General features: G+C 36.5%; 1 protein-coding gene across 2 annotated transcripts; it reads right to left on the bottom strand.

Annotated features, from left to right (window-relative positions):
* Window positions 1–3771: 3771 nt before the first annotated feature.
* LARP7 (La ribonucleoprotein 7, transcriptional regulator) lies at window positions 3772–23739 on the bottom strand. Of its 2 annotated transcripts, none has more exons than XM_007191050.3 (13): window positions 23585–23739; window positions 16852–17055; window positions 16259–16359; window positions 16093–16176; window positions 15799–15963; window positions 15627–15720; window positions 15200–15550; window positions 14968–15112; window positions 12926–13077; window positions 12009–12127; window positions 8478–8637; window positions 8136–8227; window positions 3772–4140 (listed from the first exon to the last, which is right to left on the bottom strand). In XM_007191050.3, the coding sequence occupies exons 2-13, from the start codon at window positions 17051–17053 to the stop codon at window positions 4060–4062; spliced, it is 1746 nt and encodes a 581-aa protein (XP_007191112.1). In that variant the 5' UTR covers window positions 17054–17055; window positions 23585–23739; the 3' UTR covers window positions 3772–4059. The 2 variants fall into 2 exon arrangements, with proteins under 2 accessions (XP_007191112.1, XP_007191113.1); XM_007191051.3 differs by having other exon boundaries at window positions 15200–15547.
* Between the last annotated feature and the right edge of the window lie 62 nt (window positions 23740–23801).

Genomic DNA, 23801 nt, shown 5'->3' with positions numbered 1-23801 from the left:
ATGGAAAAGAATGTGAAAAAGAATATATAAATATGTATGTACATATAAATCACTTTGCTGTACACCTGAAACTAACACAACATTTTAAATTAACTATACTTCAATTTAAAAAAATGGTCAAAAAAAAAAACTATGGAAATTTGGGGAAAAAAATTTTAGATGAATAGTATAACTTGGTCACAGCAGCTCTCTTAAATCCAGAGAGAGGTAAGGAAGCAAGATAGCATAGAAATATGTCTTAAAAAAGACCAAGGATGTGGTTATTAGCATGTGGAATTCTCTGGAATCAAGGAAGTCTACTGAGTTCTTGAGAAATTACTACTGCCTAAAAACTCATGAACCTAGACTAAAAAAAAAGTGTGATTTATTTTTTAAAGAATGATATTCCTTTTAATTAAGGTTGTACTGGCTGCAAAGAATGGACTCACTCATGCTAACTCAAGAAAGATCTCTGCTTATGTCTCTATCTTCTGGATATCAAAATCAAAAAATGAGGTAAAGACAAGATTCACAGGTTTCAGACTGGGAAATCATGTTCTGTTAACAGCAGATTAAAAGATATAGCTCTGGGAATTCCCTGGAGGTCCAGTGGTTAAGACTCGGTGCTTTCACTGCCACGGGCCTGGGTTCCCTGGTGGGGGAACTAAGATCCCACAAACCACGTGGTGTAGACAAAAAAAAAAAAGATATCACTCTGTAAAAATATAAAATATCTGTAAAATAAATGTTCCATAAACCAAGTTGAAAGGCAAGAGACTGAATGGGAGAAAATATTTACAAGAATGTAGTTAACTGTTGCTGGCAGTGAAATTTTGTACAGCGTTTTTGGACTATTTCAGTCATGCTATGTAAAATATATTTCTGCCCTGCAATTCCTATTCCAGAAATCTATACTGCACACACACACACACATGTCAACAAAGGTGGAGGACACACAGCATTGCTTTTAGTAGTAAAATAAAGTAGACAACTACAAGAAATTACAGTACATCTCTACTATGAGAGGCAAAACATTGGCTGAAAAGAAGGAAATAAGAAAGGAAGAAAAGTGGGAAGAGATCGGGAGAAAGGGAGGTGTTCTAATCATTTAAATATGTGGTCTTTAGAGTAGGAGAAACTGAGTTTAAATCCTAGACCAGTTAGCTATTTTGACCTTGGGCAAGCGCTTCAGTTTCATTTTTGAAGTGGTGATAATAGTGGCACCTACTTCACTGAGGTAACACAGTAAACAGGTTAAAAAAGACAATGACCATGGAGGTTTTCTTTGTGACAGTGGTACTGAGCTACTGCAAGGTGCTTAAATAAAATTAGCATCGCAGTTAAGGAAGGAAACCCCACTGACATGCACAAAGACAGGTATGTAGTAGGCACTTTAAAAAAAAAAAAAGGAGGGGCTTCCCTGGCGGCGCAGTGGTTGAGAATCTGCCTGCCAATGCAGGGGACACGGGTTCGAGCCCTGAAGATCCCACATGCCGCGTAGCAACTAGGCCCGTGAGCCACAACTACTGAGCCTGCACGTGCTCCGCAACAAGAAAGGCTGCGATAGTGAGAGGCCCGCGCACCGCGATGAAGAGTGGCCCCCGCTTCCAGCAACTGGAGAAAGCCCTCGCACAGAAACGAAGACCCAACACAGCTAAAAATAAATAAATAAAGAATTATTTAAAAAAAAAAAAAAAAAGAGCAATGGCCAAGAGAAATTGTTCTCCCAGACATTAAAAAAAAAAAAAAAAAAAAAAGGAACATGAGTACTGAGAATCAGCAACTTGAAAGAGAAAACATCTTTTATGCAACTAAATCAGCATCTGATCTTGGGGAACATCCTGAAGCACACATTCAATTAAACTCAATTAAACAAATACTTACTAAGCAATTACTAGGTACTAAGTGTTGGATAATGAAGGTAATACACTTACCCAAAGGATCAAAGGTTAGAGACCTTGAAAGGTCATGCAGAATTATGACTTTGCTTTCAGGAACCCATCCCATATCTGGAGTAACTTGTCCTGTCACTTACATTGTATTGCAACTTTATGTTGACTTGCCTGTCTTCCCCAAGGCTGTAAATTCCTCAAGGGCAGGGGACCTCCCTTACCTCTTCTTTGTATCTCTAATGTCTATAGTGCCAGTGTCTGATATATAGCAGGGGCTAAATAAGTATTCCTTTAATTAAGTGAATTAAAGAATAAATGAAAGAATGAATGGAGTTTTCTCCTCCTCCACCTTTTTCCGTTTGTCCCTAGGACTTACCTAACCAACTGTGTGATTTTTACTTATTTTTGTTTATTTTCTCTAACTACTGCTGAAACATAAGCACCACGAGGGCAAGAGTGTCTAAACACAGATATTTGTTGAATGATTGCTTCTCATTTTAAATACTGCCAAGAGGAGAATTTTTGAAATTTTATTTGATAACCTCTTCGAAGTCACCTTATGGCAGTCCTCCTTGAGAATAACTCAATTCTTGAGACATACACCTACTTTTGATTATTCTATATCAACTGGAGCATATTTAGTCACAATCCTCACAAGAGGGTTTAGCAACTATTAATTGATCATTCTTTTCCTTCACGAGTGTGTATGCTAGCTTTCCTTCATGGGGAGAGAAAAACTAGTGAGTCAGTGGCAACCTGTTAGCATACCCTTTTTTTTTTTTTTAATAAATTTATTTATTTGTTTGTCTTTATTTTTGGCTGCGTTGGGTCTTTGTTGCTGTGTGTGGGCTTTCTCTAGTTGCGGCGAGCGGGGGCTACTCTTCATCGTGGTGCGCGGGCTTCTCATTGCGGTGGCTTCTCTTGTTGCAGAGCACAGGCTCCAGGCATGCAGGCTTCAGCAGTTGTGGCACGTGGGCTCAGTAGTTGTGGCTCGCGGGCTCTAGAGCACAGGCTCAGTAGTTGTGGCGCATGGGCTTAGTTGCTCCACGGCATGTAAGATCTTCCCGGACGAGGGCTTGAATCCGTGTCCCCTGTATTGGCAGGCAGATTCTTAACCACTGCGCCACCAGGGAAGCCCCAGCATACCTATTTTTGGTACTGATAAGCTGTTGCCATCCCAACCAGTGATGTAGCCAATCTCCTCAAATTTCTGGCCCATAGGAGTGAATAGATTCTTGATCCTTTGCTTCCCACAATGCATAGAAGGGACAGCCAAATTAGTCCCTCACTGCTGGACTACGCTGATGGAACTAAAAATGGGTTTGTAGCCCAAGAAAATGAACCCCAGGGCTGTCCAGAGTACTTTCCTGATACCTGGTGAGACATTAAGATGCCAGTCACGTATATGCCCTGCAAGTTCAGTTCTGGGAAGGCCTTCAACATACCATTCTGTGATTTTCCCAAATAAAATGACAGACTTCGGTTATGCCTAAGGCTGATTCCTAGATTTTTTTTTTTTTCCTGTGTTCACAGCATCTGGTACATTTTATTTTGTCTAACCAAAATAAAATGTTTATTAGCTTCATTTATGAAAACAAACTCACTTAACATTTTAATTGGAAACAGTTCATATGGTCTGTTCAGTGGAAGCTCAGATAGGCAAAGTGCAATAAGCAGAATGAAATATCACACATACGTCTCTGCATAAATCAACATGAAAAAGTATTTAAGATGTTTCAAATGGAAAAAGCAAGCTACAAAATAATAAGTACAGTGAGAGTTCTCTGTTAAACATTTTTTCCTAAACTATTTATTTATGTAGTATTATTATTTTTGCAAAAGTTATTGTTTTTGTAAATACAAAACAGCAAAATTAAGTGATAATGTTTGGGAAAAAAGATAATGTTCAAAACACATTTATTTTCTAAATCACTTTGAGGTTGATTTATATCAGATAATTTCAACAAATACAATGTTTAATGAAAAAACTGTGGTATACAGTGTAATTGTCTCTGGACAAAAGTCTTCTTTACAAGTTAAAGAACAAAACTATTTCTTTTAATTAAATGTAGGTTTTAGAAAAACATTCATTACACATTACTACCATAAAAAAAAAAAAAAGAATTCCCTAAGAATAGCTCTAGCATCCAGTGAAATCTTTCTTAAGAGGTGAACCAAAATGTTTTTTTCAATCATATTCAGAAAATCTAATGTGTTTACTTGCTTGTTGAGTCTTTTCGAGTCTGATCTTTTCGGCTTTAGTGATTAACTACAGAGAAAGAAATCAGAAATTAGAATGTACTGGATACCTAAAAAGAGAAAGATAATTATGACTAGAAAAATCTCATAACTATTAGCTTGAATAAAACTTCTTACAAAGGGGAAGAAGAAAACAAATGAGATAATTAAGCTTAGATCAAATCAGTTACAGAGAGAACTGTCTAGATTATGGCCTATTAAATAGATATTAAGTCTTTGAGTTACCTAAGATCCTCTCATTTTAGTTCCAGATTACTAAAAAAATTTTCAATTAAAAATAACCATTCCAGGGCTTCCCTGGTGGCGCAGTGGTTAAGAATCTGCCTGCCAATGCAGGGGACATGGGTTCGAGCCCTGGTCCGGGAGGATCCCACATGCCGCGGAGCAGGTAGGCCCGTGCGCCACAACTACTGAGCCTGCACACCCTAGAGGCCATGCTCCGCAATAAGAGAAGTCACCGCAATGAGACGCCTGCACACCACAGCCAAGAGTAGCCCCTGCTCACCACAACTAGAGAAAGCCCTTGCACAGCAACGAAGACCCAATGCAGCCAAAAATAAAAAATAAAATAAAGAAAAAAAAAACCATTCCAGCAACAAGGACCTACTACACAGCACAGGGAACACTCCTCAATATTCTGTAATAAACTAAATGGGAAAAGAATTTGAAAAAGAATAGATACATGTATATGTATAACTGAATCACTTTGCTGTACACGTGAAAGTAACACAACATTGTTAATCAATTATGCTCCAACATAAAATTAGGAAAAAAAAAAACATTCCATGCTGGTAATTTTTTTGACATTTTAGGAGGCTTAAGGACCAACATTTGTTGTTTCAAAGCCCTTTGGGCTTGAGTATTAATTATCAAGACACTTCTTAAATGATGTGTGGTCTTTAATAATTATATTGTGCTTGAAAATTCATATATTATTTGAATGAGACAGCATATTTTGGGCTGAGTGCTACACAAAGGTTTGCTTACAAATTTAAAAAATATTCCAAATAAGAAACTGCTATTAAGAGTACTCAGTAATTACACCCTTACATAAATACTTGAAAATTTTAAAGAAGACAAATGAAATTATGTGGAATGCAGAAGAACATTTAAAATATCTATATATTCCAGAAGCTTTCTTGATAAAAAAAACTTAAGGTATCTTATTTAGCTTTGGAGGAAATGAAAATTTTATTCTCTTAAAAACACAGATTCTAATGAGTATTCATTAAAATAGTTTATTTAAACTGGTGATGAGTGGCCACTGGCAGGAAATCACTTTCAGATTAAACTAAAAGCCTTTTCATCAGTGAAGTGAGTCAAAATGTAAGTGTTTAAAACTGTCGCACCGATATGCTCTTCACAAATTTTATGAATTCTACCTATACCAGCTTAATATCTGACCTATCAGTACTTCGTAAAGGAAAGAACATTTTGATAAAAACATCACAAAATTCAAATACGCTGTAAAAGCTAAAGAGGAATGAGAAAAGCCTTACTGTGTCTCCAGCACCTGCTATCTACTTTTACCAGCGTGCTCAGAGTGATAGGGTGCACTACAAAGATTTGGTCTGGGTAGAATGAATCACACCCCTTTTGGCAGATCTTTCCTTCATCTTACTGATCTTTTGTCAGAGGTCTTAATTTAACTTAACTGTACTTGATTTTTATGGGTAAAAATATCATACATAGAAAATAAAATATTTCGACCAATTCTTTCATCTTTTAATTCTGTGTAAACTGACCAGAGCTTAGGAAAGTGTCCCCAGTAGCCTTCTCCTCCACAATGTGAAAATAAGAACCAGGATTTTTTATTAGTGCTTTTCTTTCACTCAGTTATGGACCAAGTATAACGTTACTGTGGAAACGGTAGGCTGGCATGTCAGTGAGGTATTTATGCTATACTTTTGGCTGCTAATTTTTTCTAAATACTTAATTTCCATTACTAACATGTTTCCTTCCAGTACTCCAGCTACACTGCCCTCCTAGTCTCACAATCTCCTTTCAAGGCCTCTGCACTTTCTTTTTTTTTTTTTTTAATATTTTTATTTATTTATTTATATTTTTGGCTGCGTCGGTTCTTAGTTGCGGCACGCAGGCTTCTCTCTAGTTGTGGCATGCGGGGTTTTTTCTCTCTAGTTGTGGCGTGCAGGCTCCAGAGCACATGGGCTCTGTAGTTTGTGGTACTCGGGCCCTCTAGTTGAGGCGGCGGGCTCAGTAGTTGTGGCGCACCAGCTTAGTTGCCCCACGGCATGTGGGATCTTAGTTCTCCGACCAGGGATCAAACCATTTGTCCCCTGCATTGGAAGGCAGATTCTTTACCACTGGACCACCAGGGAAGTCCCAAGGCCTCTGCACTTTCTGTTGCCTCGGACTGGAAAGCTGTGCATCTAAATTTTCCTGGCTTGCTTGCTCACTTCCCTAAGGTCTCCTCTACTGTCACCTTTGCAGAGAGAACTTTCCAGACAATCTCATCTCATGTATTCCATTATACTTTTGAGTTTTCTGTACAGCACATGTCATCACCTGACCTATTAATATATTACCTCTAAGCCTCAACAAAGAAGGGGACTTTGTTACTCACAGCTATATACTCAGTTCCTAGAACAGTGGCTAACACAAACTGGCACCAAAAATATTAATTAAATAAATTAACAAAGAAGTAAACTAAATTATGGTCTAACCCCCTCTCCTCTGAGAAGCTTCTCTGTGTGGTACCTTTTTTTCATTTCTAGTTAAATCCATAGCTTTAGCTAGGATTCTATACTTTCAGAGGTTTATCACACAAATCATGTGTATGATAAACCTGATGGTGTAACAGGTAAATGAGAACTCTCCCAGTCAATGACAGAACTACTCACTGCTTTCCAACCCAATTTATAAAATTCCCTAAGTCAATGTTTATTTTCTTGTCTCAAATTTAATTTGTGGAGATGGAATCTTTCTGAAAAACGAACTTTCTGATTTCTAGTTTTAAAAATATATACAATTTAAATGAAATTTCACACCAATTAGAAGGATAAGTATTATTTAACAAAATGATTTCATTTCAGTTGTCAGTTCTGGATTAATGATTTTAACATTTAAATACTCTCAAGCAGGCTTTGAAATTAACACCTCATGGACCTGAAAGAGTCCTTAAGAAGGGAGGCCTTCCCATCTCAGCAAATTCAGTCCACAGTCACAGAAACAGAATTAACAAAGACCAGCAGAAAACCTCCTCCTAAATCATCTTAAATTCCAATGAATCCTAGGCTATGTAACGCTGATGAAAAAAACTTGATTTTCCAATTAAAAAAACAAAGAATTTTATAAATAGGACCCTAAAGCAACAAACCTAGAACACAGGAAGTATGACCTTTCAAGTGCTAATCAATCATAAAAGGATATATGTACATCTTTCCATATTTTACCGATTTTTACAATATACATTAAAAAATTGATACTAGTAATATTACTATTATTATGTGCACATAATAGGGCACAGTTATTATGTGCCCTATTTTATTCTAAGCACTTTAAGATGTTCTAACCTTTACATGTATAATAATGTTTTAAAAGAATAAACTAGACAGCTTACTAGCAACAATAAATATCTGATAAATTTGGTGTCATTTAAAATAAAAGTATTGAAAGAGAGGCTTGCTTTAAATTATTTAATGTACTTATTTAACCTTGTTTCCTTCACTTGTCAGCTAGTCTAGAGAAAAAGGAATAAAGCTTACCGTTGCTACAGGGAATGTTATGCGTAGTCTCTCAATCTTATCTTGGAGGCTCATATTTTTAAAAAGTACAATCTAAATACATTGTGTTTTTTACCATTAAGACAATCTTTAAATAATCATTCACCACAAAGCCATAAATGAAAGCAGCCAGAAATTTAAATTACAGCACTATTTTCTTTTTAAAAAAAGATAAAATTATGTACCCTTGTGTGGAACATAATTCTAATTTCGTATATTTCAAAATCTAGAGAAATAAAAAAAACAAATATGAATTGATTACCTTCTCAGTGCCTCTTTTCTTTTCACGAGGCTGATTAAGTTTGGCTTGCCTATCTACCAAAATCTTCTGCCAATATCTCTGTTCATGGTCACCTTAAAAAAAACAGAACAAAAAAACCCACAAAAATGCTGATCATAAGGATACAGATGAAGAAACACATTCAAGGCTTTATACTGTCAACAACAGAACCGGAATAGTTGTCTGATTTTATTTAATGCTACTTTATGCATATTATAGTACCAAAAAAACCCAACAACGTAGTTTCATTAGCCAAACTCAGAAATTATAAAACAATCACCCCACAATAAGAATTGTTAAAAAGAATGTTCTATAAAGTTTTACCAGAAAGAATCTCTAGTTTCCAGCAGTGTTTCTTTTTAATTTCCGTATATGCATTTATTACTGCTTGAGCATCCTCAGGAGTTTTAAATCTAGCATGGCATTCTGTATCTCCTTCCAGCAAATCAACATAGACAACTTCTGAGATTGCTGCCAAAGTATCCTGCGTTAGAGTTTAGAAAGGCTTAAAATAAATAATAAAAATGTTTCAATATAATTCTAAAATTATTCCAATGGTTGCACTAGAATCTATTATAAAATTGGGCCATATGTCATTTAAAATGAGGAGAAACTATCTTATATCAAACATTTCTTCTAAAATATATACAAATGGGGAATTTCCTGGCAGTCCTAATGGTTAGGACTCTGTGCTCTCTCTGCTGAGGGCCCAGGTTCAATCCCTGGTCGGAGAACTAAGATCCCATAAGCCACAGGGTGCGGCCAAAAACCAAAAAAAAAAAAAGAGAAAGAAAAAAACCCCCCAAAACGAATGCTCTTAAAAAGTGACTTGGACAAAGCTGAGAACCAATTTAACATCAACTCCAATAATAACTTTCCTTCCTTCAACAGCATCCTTAAAATCTTAACTGGAATGGGAATATTGCATAAGGAAAAGAGATTTGTAGAGCGGAATGTACAAATACAACCCCAAATTCAGAAGAAGGTTTCCAAGAGTAAAATTAAAAACAAGCAAAATTGAAAAGGGATTAAGGAAGAAGGTGTGTTTCCACTCACCTGTACCAAATCACTTATGATTTAAAATATATGTAAACTTTTTATAACCACTTGTGAAAAAAGTTTCAAGGAACATACAAAGTAGTTCCCAAGTAGTCTATGGGAATACAGATAGCTCAAGAGCTTTTATTTTCTGATAAAATACCGAAGCATCCTCTTCTAAACAAGTTGAGTCACACAGCAAGGAAATGTTTTACCTATAGGGCCTGCTGTGAGGGCAAATTAACAAGATTCCTGCATTCCTAGTCTTTTTTTTTTTCACAGCAGGTTCTACAGTGTATGCAATGCAATTATGCAGGAATGTTACACTAATTCTTAATTCATCAACTTCCATTCATAAAGCTAAAGAAATAACTGAAGGTTCCCAACTGGGGGAAAAAAGTCTTACCCATCTCACCTCCTTTAGTTTTAACCCAAAATTTCAAGGCACAACTAATTTAGATTACTTTTATTTATTTATTTTAAAAAATTTATTATTTTCTTTGGTCCCGCCATGCAGCTTGTGGGATCTTAGTTCCCCGACCAGGGATGGAACCCGGGCCCTCGGCAGTGAGAGCGCGGAGTCCTAACTAGTGAACCGCCAGAGAATTCCCTAGATTACTTTTAGACACTGGATTTTTAACGTATGAATTACAAAAAGAACTGAGCAATACCTGGAAATATTTTTTCATAAGAAAAGTTTATCAGTTAATAATAAAGAATAAGTAGTAAAAACCTGTGCTTATGTACAAGCCAGGGACTAAATCTTAATTCATCCCAACACTTAAAACACTGCCTATCACAAAATAGGCTCTTAATAAATGTATGCTAATTCAATGAAAAAAAAATTAAGAGAACTGGAGAGAAATATACCTGCTAATTCTTCCCATTTCTCTATCTAATCATTATTAAATTTAGACACAAAGCAAGAAAAATAGGGTATTAAGTGATGAAATTTTAATGTATTCATTGGTAGTAGTGAGAGTTTTATAATTGATATATCAGACAGATTAGATTACTACAATTCAAAAGATATTTACCAAATATCCATTATAATGTCAGGCTAATCTCCGGATTTAAAACCCTTCTTAGAATGACAAATTAACCTGGTAATCACATGGGCAAGTCACAGACAGCAGTAACAATTGTAGCTCAGTTTTTGTTCCAGCAAAATGTAAGTAATTACTAACTTGGTTAATGCAGTTATTTTACAATTTTGGTGATCATAAATGAAGAATCTATAATTGACATAATTACCATTTAGATAATAAAAGCTATTTGATAAATATAATTAAACCTATGTCAGTCATTCCAAATAACAAACTTTGCGTAATTTTTCTGTTAAATCTTTTGCAATCTGACTAACCACAGCAGCATTTACATCCTCAATTTTTTATCCTTCTTATTTGAAAATCTATACTGCGAACAAACTTTGAAATGCAAGCTGGTAATACCAATTTGGGATTGACCAGGTTCCTCATTAATACTGTAATGAGAATCTAAATTTATGTGTTAGTGACAGCTACAGGATTTTAGGGGATAGGGTTTCAGATAAAGAGTGCTTACAGATGGTTACAATGAACAACCTTAATGGTTACGCAAGTTAAAAAATGTGACTGCTAAGAGTCTATGCAAAAGCAGAACAATATACTATATTTTAGAATATTATATTTGCTATGCTAAGAATTTTATATTTGCTATGTTACAGAACAGGTTACATAGTTTAAAAAGAAAGTGTCTTACCTAAATGGGTGACAAGGTTTAAAAGTAAATAAAATAGGGTACTCCCACTCAAAGGAATATGTGAATAAGAAAGAAATATTGCTGTGCTGGTACAAAATGCTGCAGAAGATAACTTTATAAAGTGAAAAAAGAAGACTAGTACCATATGAATAGCAATTTAAAGTGTAAATTGTGTAGAAATAAAGATTTATTTGCATATACATATAAAATGTTTGGAGCTTTGCAAAATAGTTTACACTTTTATGTAATTGTTCCAAATTTTTAAAATAATCAGCATGGATTAAAAATACCAAAAATTTTTTAAAATAAAAATTTAAAAGGCTCTTTTCTCCAAAAAAAAAACCCTGCCTTTCTTTCAGGAAAAAAATTTCAATTCCCAAGAGGATTCATTAACAGACAAAAATAAACTAAGCCCATGGTAAGTGAAAAATATGCATATTATCCCTTTTATTCCAAAATAGTTCTGACTTGTTTTAAGTCACAAAATCTTTTAGGAATCTATTGAAAGCTAAAAGCTCTAATGAAAACAAATTACAAATTCTCTAGTTTGCTCCAAACCAGACAACGGCAGATAATTACAATTTTATTTTAAAAATAATTTCAAACCAACTCTAATGTTGATTAAATCTTTAAAAAAGTTTTAGCACTGAGTATTTTCCTAAAATCTAGTTTCTCTAGATTTTTCTGAAAACAGAGGAAGTCCCCTAAAAATGAATACTGGGAACCATTTTACTTTATCTACCTTATTAGTTATAATAACTATAGTATGGTTTCCTCATCCAACTATACAACAACCATTAAGGGCACCAGTAAAAATAAGCACAAATTGCACTTTTCCTATATAAATGGATTAAACTATGTTTGCTGTAAATTTGATCCAGTGAGGAATTTCGGTCTTTAGAATTTGCTTCAAGTCAAACTTAAGGGTTATTATGGAATCAAAACCAATAAGCAATTTACCACAAGAGAACAAATTCTAATTTCATTTGCTCCATTTTCCATATTCAAAACACCTTCACATGGGGGAGTTTTTTAGAGGAAAGAGAAACAACTATCCTGGGGATTCAAAAGCATTACCCTGACTTGTTTCCTGCCAGGTAAAGGCTCAGTGCTAATGATCTTCACAATCACACCACTCACAAACTGTGGTCCTGCTGCATTAACCTTCTCCTGGGGACCACCCTCTTCACTGTCTGCTGTTTGAAAACAAAAAGACCAGAAATAAATCTCTTACACTTAATAATTTAACCCTTAGGAGGCCCACTTTAGAATAACAATAATGATTTCTCAGCCTGATTTAAATAATTAATTTAAATTTACTCATAAAGTCATTATGTTGTAAGTTATACTATTTATTGCAGATTACCATGAAGTAAAATACAAAAGCCTTTATTACTGTAAATGCAAATTTTTACCATTAGAAGAGCACTTGTAAAACCTTAAAAAAAAAAAAAAAGCTCCTTTTCAATGAACCAAGTAACAAAGTGCTTTACTCAGTGAAGAAATAAACAGGCATAGGATAATATATAAGAATATTGCATATAAATTACAATTCAAATGTGAAATTTATATTTTCAACTTACAGGAATTTAAAATATATCCTAATATTGAAGATTTCACGAAAATCTTGTTTTAATTTGTTACTGCTTGTGGTTAATACCAAGGAATAACACGTCAGGTGAGAAATTATCATCTTTGTTTCTACAAACCTGCTCAACTCAAACTAGGCACTCATTACTAAATTTGATTAATAATGAAAACTGTAGAGAAAATTTATATGATTAAAAAAGATTCTGTTTAAAATGAACCCTTCAAATATTCTTATGTTAAGAATAAATCACATGTCTGGACAACTTGAGAAATCAGTAATTGTTCTAATAACAACCACTGTATAATCAAGTTTTTAAAACTAAAGTTTATCATATAATAACTCAGAAAGTACATTTAGTGTAAGTACAATATAATGCTACAAAAACTATCATAGTGATGCTTACTTTTTTCACTTTTCATTTCGGACTTAGTAGGTATTCCAAGGTTTGTTTCCATTTCTGACTCTGATTTTATTTGGGATATTGTTTTTTTTAAAGAAGCCATGCTAGCTTTCTGCAGTGCTAAATACTCTTTTTTCAAATCCAGCCATTCGGTCCTATAATGAAAAAACACTGTACTTTTAAAATAGTGACAACAGCTCATTAAATAAAATGTAAGTATCTAATACAGACATTCAGTAACTTACAATCACTCCTCCTCCCAACCTTTCTTTCTTTAAACACTTACACTCAAATTATTTCCTGAGTTCTAAGTCCATCTGGCAAACAAGCAAAGGGGAGTTCCCTTTGCCCCAACATTCAGATTAAATGTTTTATATTTGCTGATTCAATTCCTGAGTATGTTTCAAATATTTGAATTGATGAAAATAAAACTATTGAATTAATTAACTAGTAACATTTACTAGAAAAGTCAGTCAACTCTGGGGAAAAAATGAGAAATTAAAATTTAAAGATTTGTTAAACTGCTTCCAATTTGAGAGACAACATTCCTTAGTATTTACTTGAATCAAAAGGAATTTCTAAGAAGAAAAAAACACCCCATGGAAGCAATTTATTTATTTACATACATTTAACCTGTAAGATGTTTCTTCAAACAGCTAGAGCTCCTCCAGATAGAAACACAATGCCTCGCCTGGCTCTGCAGGAGCACTCATTGTTACCCTAATCTATGCCATCAAACAAGCAGATAGGGGATTTTTTTTTTTTTTTTTTTTAAAGAGGAGAATATCTGTGGTAATGGTTTTAGCTGTTAACATTGACATCTGTATACTTCAAAAAAAAAAAGTATCCAGACCCACCCAGGACCATACATTCCCTGAGAGCTGATACATTAGAATAACAAAGGGCTCTTGTAATGATTCTCTGAGATAAAAAGGCAAAAGGAATTCAGGAGTTAAGAATAGTATAAATAGAAGTACCCAAAGTCCTTGCCTTTTAACCCTCCAAGAGGAAAACTGGATTCTTTGGAAAGTAATCCAGGAAGGTTAAGAAAAACTCTCTTCTAAAAGGTATGCCATTTGCTTTCTTCTACTTACCTCTCACCCCTTGAGTAGATGGACTCCCTTTAACTTTAACATGGAAGTACTTTCTGTGACTTTTAAAATAGTAAGTGCTTCCATGTTTTAGTAGAAGTGAATCCAAATTATGCCTCCGGATTCGAGATGGCAACCTTTCTAATTTACAGAAGCCAAGGGGATCCCCTTTGCTTTAACATGGGGGTACCTGCTGTGTAAAACAAAAGTAAGTGCTTCCATGTTTCAGTGGAGGTGTCCCCAAACCGACACTTTTTCAAGGATTCAGATCTATTTTTATAGGATAAATTGTTGAAACTGGCTACTAATGAAGCTCTGAAAATAAAATAATGAAAATACAGCATTGCTTGTTTAATTTTGAATAAAGGATAAAAATATATAATCCTTACGGTGAAATTTTACTTAATTTAACTTAAAAGACCTTTGTCGGACAGGTCCAAACTGATGCGTTTGTTCTGATCCCAGATTATTTTCTAAATTTCCTTTACAGGTCAAAGGACATTCATGATTTTTATTTTTCTTCCCAAGACTGGGCTCCCCACCACTTAAACGTGGATGTACTTGCTTTGAAGCTAAAAAAGTAAGTGCTTCCATGTTTTAGTGATGGTAAGTCTTCCTTTTTCATTTTAACTTAAAGAAAACTTCAGGAGTACTTAATTGAACGGCTGGTCTATGGTACACTAAAGCTGTACTTCTAAATCTATTAAGGAACACCCTCTACTTTAACATGGAGGCACTTGCTGTGACTTGATAAAAAATAAGTGCTTCCATGTTTTAGTGCGGTGGTTCCTTTTTAAACCCCAATTGTGTTATAGCAACTTGTCTGCAGATCATGGCTTCAGGCCATTACTGTTGCTAATATGCAACTCTGTTCAATACAAATTGGAATTGCACTTTAGCAATGGTGATGGAGTGTGCCAACTGCCAACAATATAATTTGTACCGCTGACTTACTTTGATAGTACTCGTAATGGTATAACCTCTTCTCCCATTTTATGCCTCTCTTTATGTTTTTTCTTATGCTTTCTTTTTGCTTTCAAGAGGGATCCATCTTTTATATCTCCAGTGTCTTTTTCCTCTTCAGTAGAGACTTCTAATTCTAAATTAAATAACAAGAAATAAAGACGTGAGTTAAGAAAAAAAGAAAACGTTATTTATCTAATCGTAAGCTTAAAGTTAGAAATACCTTTGTTTTCTTTACAAACTTCTGAAGCTTCTTTTTTAATGTTGTCTTTCTGAGCCACTTTTTTAAGTTTTGATTTGGGAGTTAGGTAATCTGCATCTTCAGAGCTACTTCTCTTTCTCTTCCCTGTTTTGCCTAAAGGTAAGCTGGATACTTCAGTTCTTTCTCGTTTTTTCTTCTTCTTTGTGGGAGGCTTTTGGGGTTCAGTAACCTCTACTTCAGAGCCCTCAGATGTGGTCCTCGATCTTTTTTTACAGACACTTTCCTTGCTTGTGTCCATATTTGACTCTTTGGTCTGGATACTGTCTTCTTTCTTCATTCGGCCTTTCTTCTTCTTTTTCTTTTTCTTTTCTTCTGTAACAATTTTATCTTTTTATTATTTATTATTTTACTTCAACTACATCTACTTTAAAAATATTTAATAACTCACCAGCTACTCTAAGGGCAGGAATGGGCTTGTTTTTCACTGTCTTGGGAAATATACCAGGTTTCCTTGGTGCTTCCTCTGGTGGGTTATTAAGAAACTGAAATGAAATAAAATTTTGTTACTATTTAAAACACTTGCTAATTTTCTTTTCCTTTCTTTTAGGTTCTGGACCTACCTCAATAGCTTTTGCTGCTTGTTCTTTTGTTTCAAATTCCACAAAGGCAAATCCCTTTGGATCTCCAGTAGACTTATAATGTGGTATACTTATATAAACAACATTGCCACATTTCCCAAATACTCTTTCAATCCAGCTGTGATTAACATTTTTGGGAAGTAATTCCTATGATAAATTAGAAGCAATATTAAATAAAATGTTAAATCTTAGAATAAATTTTTACTTTACTGAGTATTAAAATGTTTCTGTTTTTTGGGGACGACACTTCTGAGCGTTTCCAGAAAAATGGCTTACCACATACACAGTCCGCTCATCCTCATCCTTTGGTCTCTCACCCAGAGGCTTTTTCCTCCTGATTCTGGTGCCTTCTAAATCCAGCTTTAAAACAGTACATAAGGTTATAATTAGTATAAACACTAATACAATATTACGTGACATAGTAAGTTGTAACAATTCTTACCTCTACAACAGCTGAATTTTTCAGTGCTCTGGCTATTAACTTTCCATCAGTGGTCAATTTTTTCATTTTGTTGAATGACACGAGAAGTGATATATCAACATCTAATGAAAACAAGTTAAAGTGAATAAATATAATTAAAAATAAAACATTAAAAAGATAAACCAGCAGGATAAATGGTACCTGGGATGAATTTAATCTGCCCCTTAAGTTAGGCACAGCCCTACTGGTCACGGTTTTACATTTATAACACAAAATTGATACAATTTCCCTTCAAAACTAGTCAAGGTGTTTTGAAATGCGGACTAGGTAAAATGCCTTTCTGCCTGAATCCTGCACATACCTCTATGCATTCTCAAACATACGTGGTAAATGTTAATCTGCTTTGAAGTTGCTAGAGGCCTAGTGGGTCTTTAACTGTAAAAATATAAAGGCTATAAAAAGTGAGCTACAATAGTTCTCGTAAAATTATACTCATTACAAAAACGTACAGTGTATTTGATGCTATATACACTACATTACAGAATTACATACACTATCTTAGCAGTAGATACACCTCTTAAAACTAGTTCAATTATACACTGAAGCAAACTTACATCCATCTCTAGATTTTTCTATCTGCTCTCGAAGAAATCTATCCTTGTGAAGATTTGCATCTCCAAACCAGAAGTCCACCTGCTTTGCAATATCTGCAAGCACCTGTTTTACCCGAGACCTTTTCTTTTTTTCTACTTCTTTTTTCTTTTCAGTGCTTTCCTCTTCCAGTGCCTTTTCTTGATTTCCACTTTCAGTTTCCATTTCTGTTAACAGGGAAAAGGTAAATATCAACTCAGTACAAGTAATTAGTAATACAGAAAAAATGTTTAGTTTAGCCTTTGTCTGAAGGAAAATGGACTCAAATTTGGCTGCCAGAGAACAAACTTCAGGGGAACACTTTTCAGACATTTTCACCATCAGCTGAGGAAACTTTCATTGGCCTTCTTGCATGTTTAATTTTTTTTTTTTAGTTCTTTCTCGTTCACTTCTCATTTTACTTTTAAAATAATTTACCTCCTATGGTATGGAGCACAGCTTCAGTATTTTATGTCTTAAACTGCAGAACCAGATCATCCTAGTATAATTTATGTCTACATTTATATCAAAGTATAACATTAGGGACTGAAACAGTCTTCATTTCGAAAAACCTCAAAAAAGTTATTCTCATTTTAAAATACAATTTCTAATGAAATAAAAATTGATTCTTGATTTTTAAAAATGTTAATTTGTTTACTAGAAGCGGAATTCAACTGCTAAGCCACAGAATCCACCATTTCTTCTTCAGGTGACCTTCCTGTCCCAGTGTTTATTTCCTGGGCAGCAACTTTCCACCCCCTCATCCCTCAAGGGACTGTGCATGCCTCTTTGCTCCCTCCGCTCCAGCCATGCTGCTTTTCTAGCTGTAGCTACAACTCAGCTGGCAAACTCAACTGAGGGATTTTCGAACTTGCTATTCTCTCTAAAATTATCCCCTAGAAAACATGGCTTGCTTCCTCACTTGCTGAAGTCTTGTTCAAATGTCACCTCAGTGAGATCTCCCATAACCCTATTTAAAACTGCAAAGTTCTGGACAGATACTGTATCTCTCCAGTCTTTTTTCTATTGCACTTACAACCTTCTAACAGTACTATACATTTGTTTATTCTTTATCCTTCCTAGAATGTAAGATTGATGAAATCAGATTTTTGTCTCTTTTGCTTACTGGTGAACCCCCAGTCGCCGGTACACACTACTCATTCAAAAATTTGTTGAATGAATTGTGTCATCTTAGTTGAATCACTAAAGGTATGCACACAAAAATGAGTAGATGAGCAAAGACTTAACATGAGGCCTGGGGTGATGCAGCCTTGCCTAAGAATAACCTCGGTCTCCCATAACATGGTTTTTTTTGGAAACAGGAGCGTTAAGACAAATGGGGAGAGTTTCATCTGTCTCCTCTGTCGCACTGGGTTGGGAGCTGCTATTAGTTGGTATGCAGTCCTTAAGGCTGTGACCAGAATGACACAATAGATTGGTGGGCAAAGGGGCTAAAGCTTTTACATATCAAGGTGACCCAAAACACCGGTGCCTTTATCTGTGGAAGCCATACTTGTCTACTGTAGATGGGGGGGCTGGGGGCAGGGGAAGCAGTGGATTTGGGTAAATGCTGGGGCTAGGCCTCCAGATGAGATGAAGATTCTGTCCCTACTGTATCTTCTGCCTTGTATCTTTTAAAGCTCAGTAAACACAGTATTAGATTAAAGCCTATTTGTGTCTCCTGAGTCTGACTGTCAGCTAGAATCTGTCACTGCAGCAGTGATGCTGCAGACAGTAACATAAATAGTGTTTCAAAGTGACATCCAGTAAGAGGGTACAAAGCCATTAATGCATTTCACTTCAATCTCCAACTAAATGTGCATTCTCACCAAAGTCAATAGAAGAGTATTCTGGTATTTTTAGAATAGGCTTCTGCTGATTGGCTAAGCACCAATTTTTTAAATATACAAGTAGTGAAGTATTTATTTAGATGATGCTAGCATAACTCATAAAATGGAGGAATATGTCAGAATTAATCATTAGAAAGACAATCAGGTGTCATTCAGTGCTGCATAACCACAGTCCTCACCTCGCACTCCCACTCCAACCCATCCTGCCAGGCTCTCCTTTCTACCTTTCTAATGAAACTGAAAACAATTATCTCCGCTGTCTACCGGACCTCTCAGCAGCATTTGCAGTTGGTAACTCCCTCACTGAAAACATTTTCTTCCTTTAGCTTCCAGGAGTATTCGTCTCAATTTCCTTTTCTGGACCCTCCTACTCTGCTCTACCTTTACATGCTGCCTAGGATTGCATTCAGTCCTGAGCCCCCTTCTTATCTACACAGACCTCCTTTCAGAGGGCGTCTGGCTTTAAGCTCCTTGGCTCTATGCTGATGTTTCACAAATCTATCTTCTCCAGCCCTGACTTTTCCCATTAGCTCCCCATTCCAACATGGAACTGTCCATTTGACCTCTTCACTTGTTTATTTCTTGTGTATCTCAAGCTTAAGTTGGCAGAAATTGAACTCTCAAGTTTTAACAGACCTATTTTTTGCCTAGTTTTCCCCACCCCAGAAAACACCAGTGACAAAATTGCTGAGAGGGCAAAAACACTGAAATCCTTCTTAATTCTTCTTTCCTCACACCCCACAGCCAATTCATTAGCATTTCTGTTAGCTCTACCTTTTCGAAACACATACTGAATATGAATCTTTCTCATTTCTTCCATCACAACCACCTGTTCCAAGCTGTCATGGTGTCTTGCCTGAACTTCTGCAAACACATCCTAACATTTGCTTGCTTCTACTCTTCTTCCATTATCATCAATTCTCCAGATAGCAGCTGGAATAATCATTTAAATATGTAAATAAAATGTCAATCTCTTGAACAAAATCCTCCACAGGTTTCTTATCACACTCAGAATAGAATCCAAAATCCTTCCTGTGGCCTAGAGGCCCTATTCCATCTGGCCCGGGGATCTCGCTCTAACTTCATCACTCGCAACTTCTTCCAGGGTGCTCATTCCAACCACAACACACCATCTTTTTGTTCCTTTTTCAACAAGCTAAGGCCATTCCCATCTCAAGGCTTTTGCTCCTGTGGCTCTCTAGCTTCCCTGCCACACCTGCAGGGGTTACTTCCTTGTTCATTCAGGTCTCTGCAAATGCCACTCTCTCAAAGAGGCTTTCTCTTTCACCCAATCTAAAATATCCCCTCCCCGCCAACCTTAACCCTACCCGCCCCCTCAGTCACCACTTTCTACACTTGTATGCTCTTATCCCTACCTGGAATTACAATTCTATTGCCTGTCTGCCTCACTAGAATATAAACACTATGAAGGTAGAGATTTCAGTTTGATCACAACCTCAGCATTTGTTGAATAGTTAAATAATATATCTAAAAGGATCCAATAAACTGTAAAGTGTTAAGTATTTCAAGTTATTTTGTTAGGGGGTAGAATTATAAACAAAATACAAATGTAGGGTATGACTGTCACTACAGCAGGATCCACGCTAACTTTCCCTTCTGAAAAAACTACAAATTATAGAGGGCAGGCTACCAGCTCTCCATTTCTTTGCATCATCAAAGCCACCATCTAAGGAAATAGCGGACAGAACTGCATAAGCACAGAAAGTCACAATTGTCCCAGAAATCAGACTTTTCCCATCATTCTCATATCTCAGCCCAGATACTCTCCTTCTTTCCTGCTCCTAAAGATTTTTTTGTGGCTTGGAGAATTAAGTTCAGAAAATCTTGCCTAGTGTGAATAACACTCACCTGCAATTTTCAATCTTAAAAATATATTCTATAGATAATCAAATATACCTTCACTTTAGGGGAAGACATGAATTAAACAGGAAATAATAAGCTATGGTACAAGTTAGCTTCCCTACACAATGGTTGCAGAAGATCAGGAAGTTACATGGCAGTACTTTTGTTACAATTTTGATCTTCATAGTTTACTTTCTCAATGTCCTATGATAACAAATATGTGTGTTGTCATTCCATACATTCCAAATCAAACTTATTATCTTTCCTACCCATGACTGTTCTTCTCACCATCCTCATTTTATTTAAGGATGATATATTCCACTTAGTTAACCAATCAAGCTATTTACTAGCTGTATGGATTTTGAGCAAGTTACCTCATCTTTCTATGGTCTATAAAATGTGAATAAAAATTATACCTGCATAATGGAGTTGTTGTAAGAATCAAAATAAATAAACCACTTCCCATTGCTGCTATATAGCACACACTCAATAATATGTAAGCATTATTATTTATTATCATTTTATCATTTACCAATCTGTTATTAAGTCCTATTAATTCAGCCTTTGGAATGGTTCTTATCTCCATCCAGTGTTTTCCACAACTACGGTCACAACAATATGGAACTAGTTTATAAATTGTTCTAGAAGTCATCCATCCTTCACAGAAGCTGTGTAACTTGTCTAAAACACAGATCTAATTTTCTGACTCTGACATTAAAACTTTCAACATTAGAAACTCCTCAGCACCTTCTAGTAACATAATCTGTAGTTTTAAAAAATTGTTAAATGAACAAACTGGTTTCATGGGCTTTAAACAAATAAAAGTTACTGTGTAACGATGCCAGTTACTTTACATACATTGTTTTAAATCCTCATAATCGGGGCTTCCCTGGTGGCGCAGTGGTTGGGAAGCTGCCTGCCAATGCAGGGGACACGGGTTCAAGCCCTGGTCTGGGAAGATCCCACATGCCGCGGAGCAACTAGGCCCGTGAGCCACAATTACTGAGCCTGCGCGTCTGGAGCCTGTGCTCCGCAACAAGAGAGGCCGCGACAGTGAGAGGCCCGCGCACCGTGATGAAGAGTGGCCCCCCACTTGCCACAACTAGAGAAAGCCCTCGCACAGCAACGAAGACACAACACAGCCAAAAAAAAAAAAAAATCCTCATAATCCCTCTAGGTTCTTTTAACTTCTTTTTACAAAGGTTCAAAGATTAAGTGACTTGGCTAAAACTAGCTGGGTAAGTAAGCTCAGGTATGCTTGACTCCCACACTGCCTACCGTTTAGTAGACCTTCTTGCAACCTGTTACCATGCGCTCTATGTTCTGACTCAGAAATCCGTAATCTGAAGTCCATGGAATTTGCTATATTTTTCAAGAATTCTTGTGAATCCCATGAAATTTTCAAAAGATAAATTTTAAAGAAAAGGTGAAATCATGACTCTTCTACATATATAAAATGAACACGTATCAGAGATTTTATTAAAGCAATTAACCAGGGAACTAGCCAAGTGTTAAAAACCAGGAATTTTAAACTCCTGGTTAAAAGGAGTTACTCAAAAACTCCTTTTCAAAGGAGAACTCAAAAATTAGACACGCACGGGCCTCCCTGGTGGCACAGTGGTTAAGAATCCACCTGCCAATGCAGGGGACGCGGGTTCGAGCCCTGGTCCGGGAAGATCCCACGTGCCACGGAGCGACTGAGCCCGTTCGCCACAACTGCCGAGTCTGAGCTCTAGAGCCCTCGAGCCACGACTACCAAAGCCCGCACACCTACAGCCCGTGCTCCGCAACAAGAGAAGCCACCGCGACGAAAAGCTTGCGCACGGCAACGGAAGAGTAGCCCCGCTCGTGGCAAGTAGAGAAAGCCCGCGCGCAGCAACGAAGACCCAACACAGCCAAAAATAAAATAAAAATAAACAAGTTTATAAAAAAAATTAGACACGCACAAGTACAAGCAATCAGGAATGTTGAAATGAATTTGTTAAAATAGGTTGCAATACTAATCAAGGCAATAATTGCAAGACTGATTTCCATTATTGTTTTCTACAACTTACACAATTGTAAAATAGCTCAATGACGATGAAAGGCAGAGATAACCTGGAACAGTGAGCTAGACAAGACACCACATATATGTGTGTATGAATATATATATATATATATATGGGCCATTTCAACGTCTTCCACAATTTTTCTTAGAAAAAGTTGTAGCAAAATGTTTTGACGTGTACATGCATTTTCCTGGGAGGCTCATCCATAGCTTTTAAATCATGTTTTAAAAGGAAATGGTGTGCCCAAAAGGTTAAGAACCATTGTTCTAGTCACAGCTGACTGTTCAGCAGTACCCAAACACTTTCTTGTCTCTGAGCCTTTGCTTTAAATGAGTCTTCTCGTCTTCCTTGCCTTATAAACTCCTATACAATTTTCAAGACCCAGGTTAAATGTCATCTTACTCTTTCTAGCCTTCCACTACCACCTCTCCCGTAATCAATTGCCTCCTCATCTGTTTTCCCTTAAGTAAGTCTATTAACGTACTCAGTACACTATTTAACGCTTATTATTTGTTCCTTCCGTAACTGGATTTTCAGCTCTCTGAATGACAAGGACTAAAGTTCTGAGAAAGAAAATGACTTAATTTTAAAATACAAGTCCTCACATTCGCTATCTTTTAGCCAGCAAAACTCGAACCTGTGAAGTAAAGCAATTTCGCTTTTGACTACTGCCCCTCTCGGTACCCGTCCTTCCGCACAGAAGCCGCCAAACGCTGGACGGCCCCGAACCTTCCAACACCGGACAACACGCGCCCCCAATCACTGAAAATTGGGAACTACAAGGGCTGCCGGAGGACTTTTGCGCGTGCGCACAGAGCACTAGGACAAGCGAACTGATGGGTTGATGGGAGGGGGCGGGGTGAGGACAGATGATAGAATGGGCTGCATAAAAAAGGACTGAGAGGAATTCAGACCTCACCCAACCTGGGCGACCCTATAGTCCACTTAGAACTTACTCCGTCCAACTGCCAAAATACACGGCCAGAGACTGCGTCCTTCAGTCCTTCACGTCTCCCGATCCTTAAAGTCGTAGTTGTTTTCGCGTCATAGGAGGAGCGACAGCGTTCTTCCGTACGCCTCGGAAAAGCCAGGACCAGCGACTGTGCGTCCGTTGTTTACGTCACAGTCGTGGGCTGCCTCAGCGTGCGGGGCGGGGCATCGGAGAAGGCGGCC

This window comes from Balaenoptera acutorostrata, chromosome 5, assembly GCF_949987535.1.
Source record: "Balaenoptera acutorostrata chromosome 5, mBalAcu1.1, whole genome shotgun sequence".
NCBI classification, from domain to species: Eukaryota; Metazoa; Chordata; class Mammalia; order Artiodactyla; family Balaenopteridae; genus Balaenoptera; species Balaenoptera acutorostrata.
Note: the sequence above shows the minus strand (reverse complement) of the source record. Positions and strands in the feature narration are given on the sequence as shown.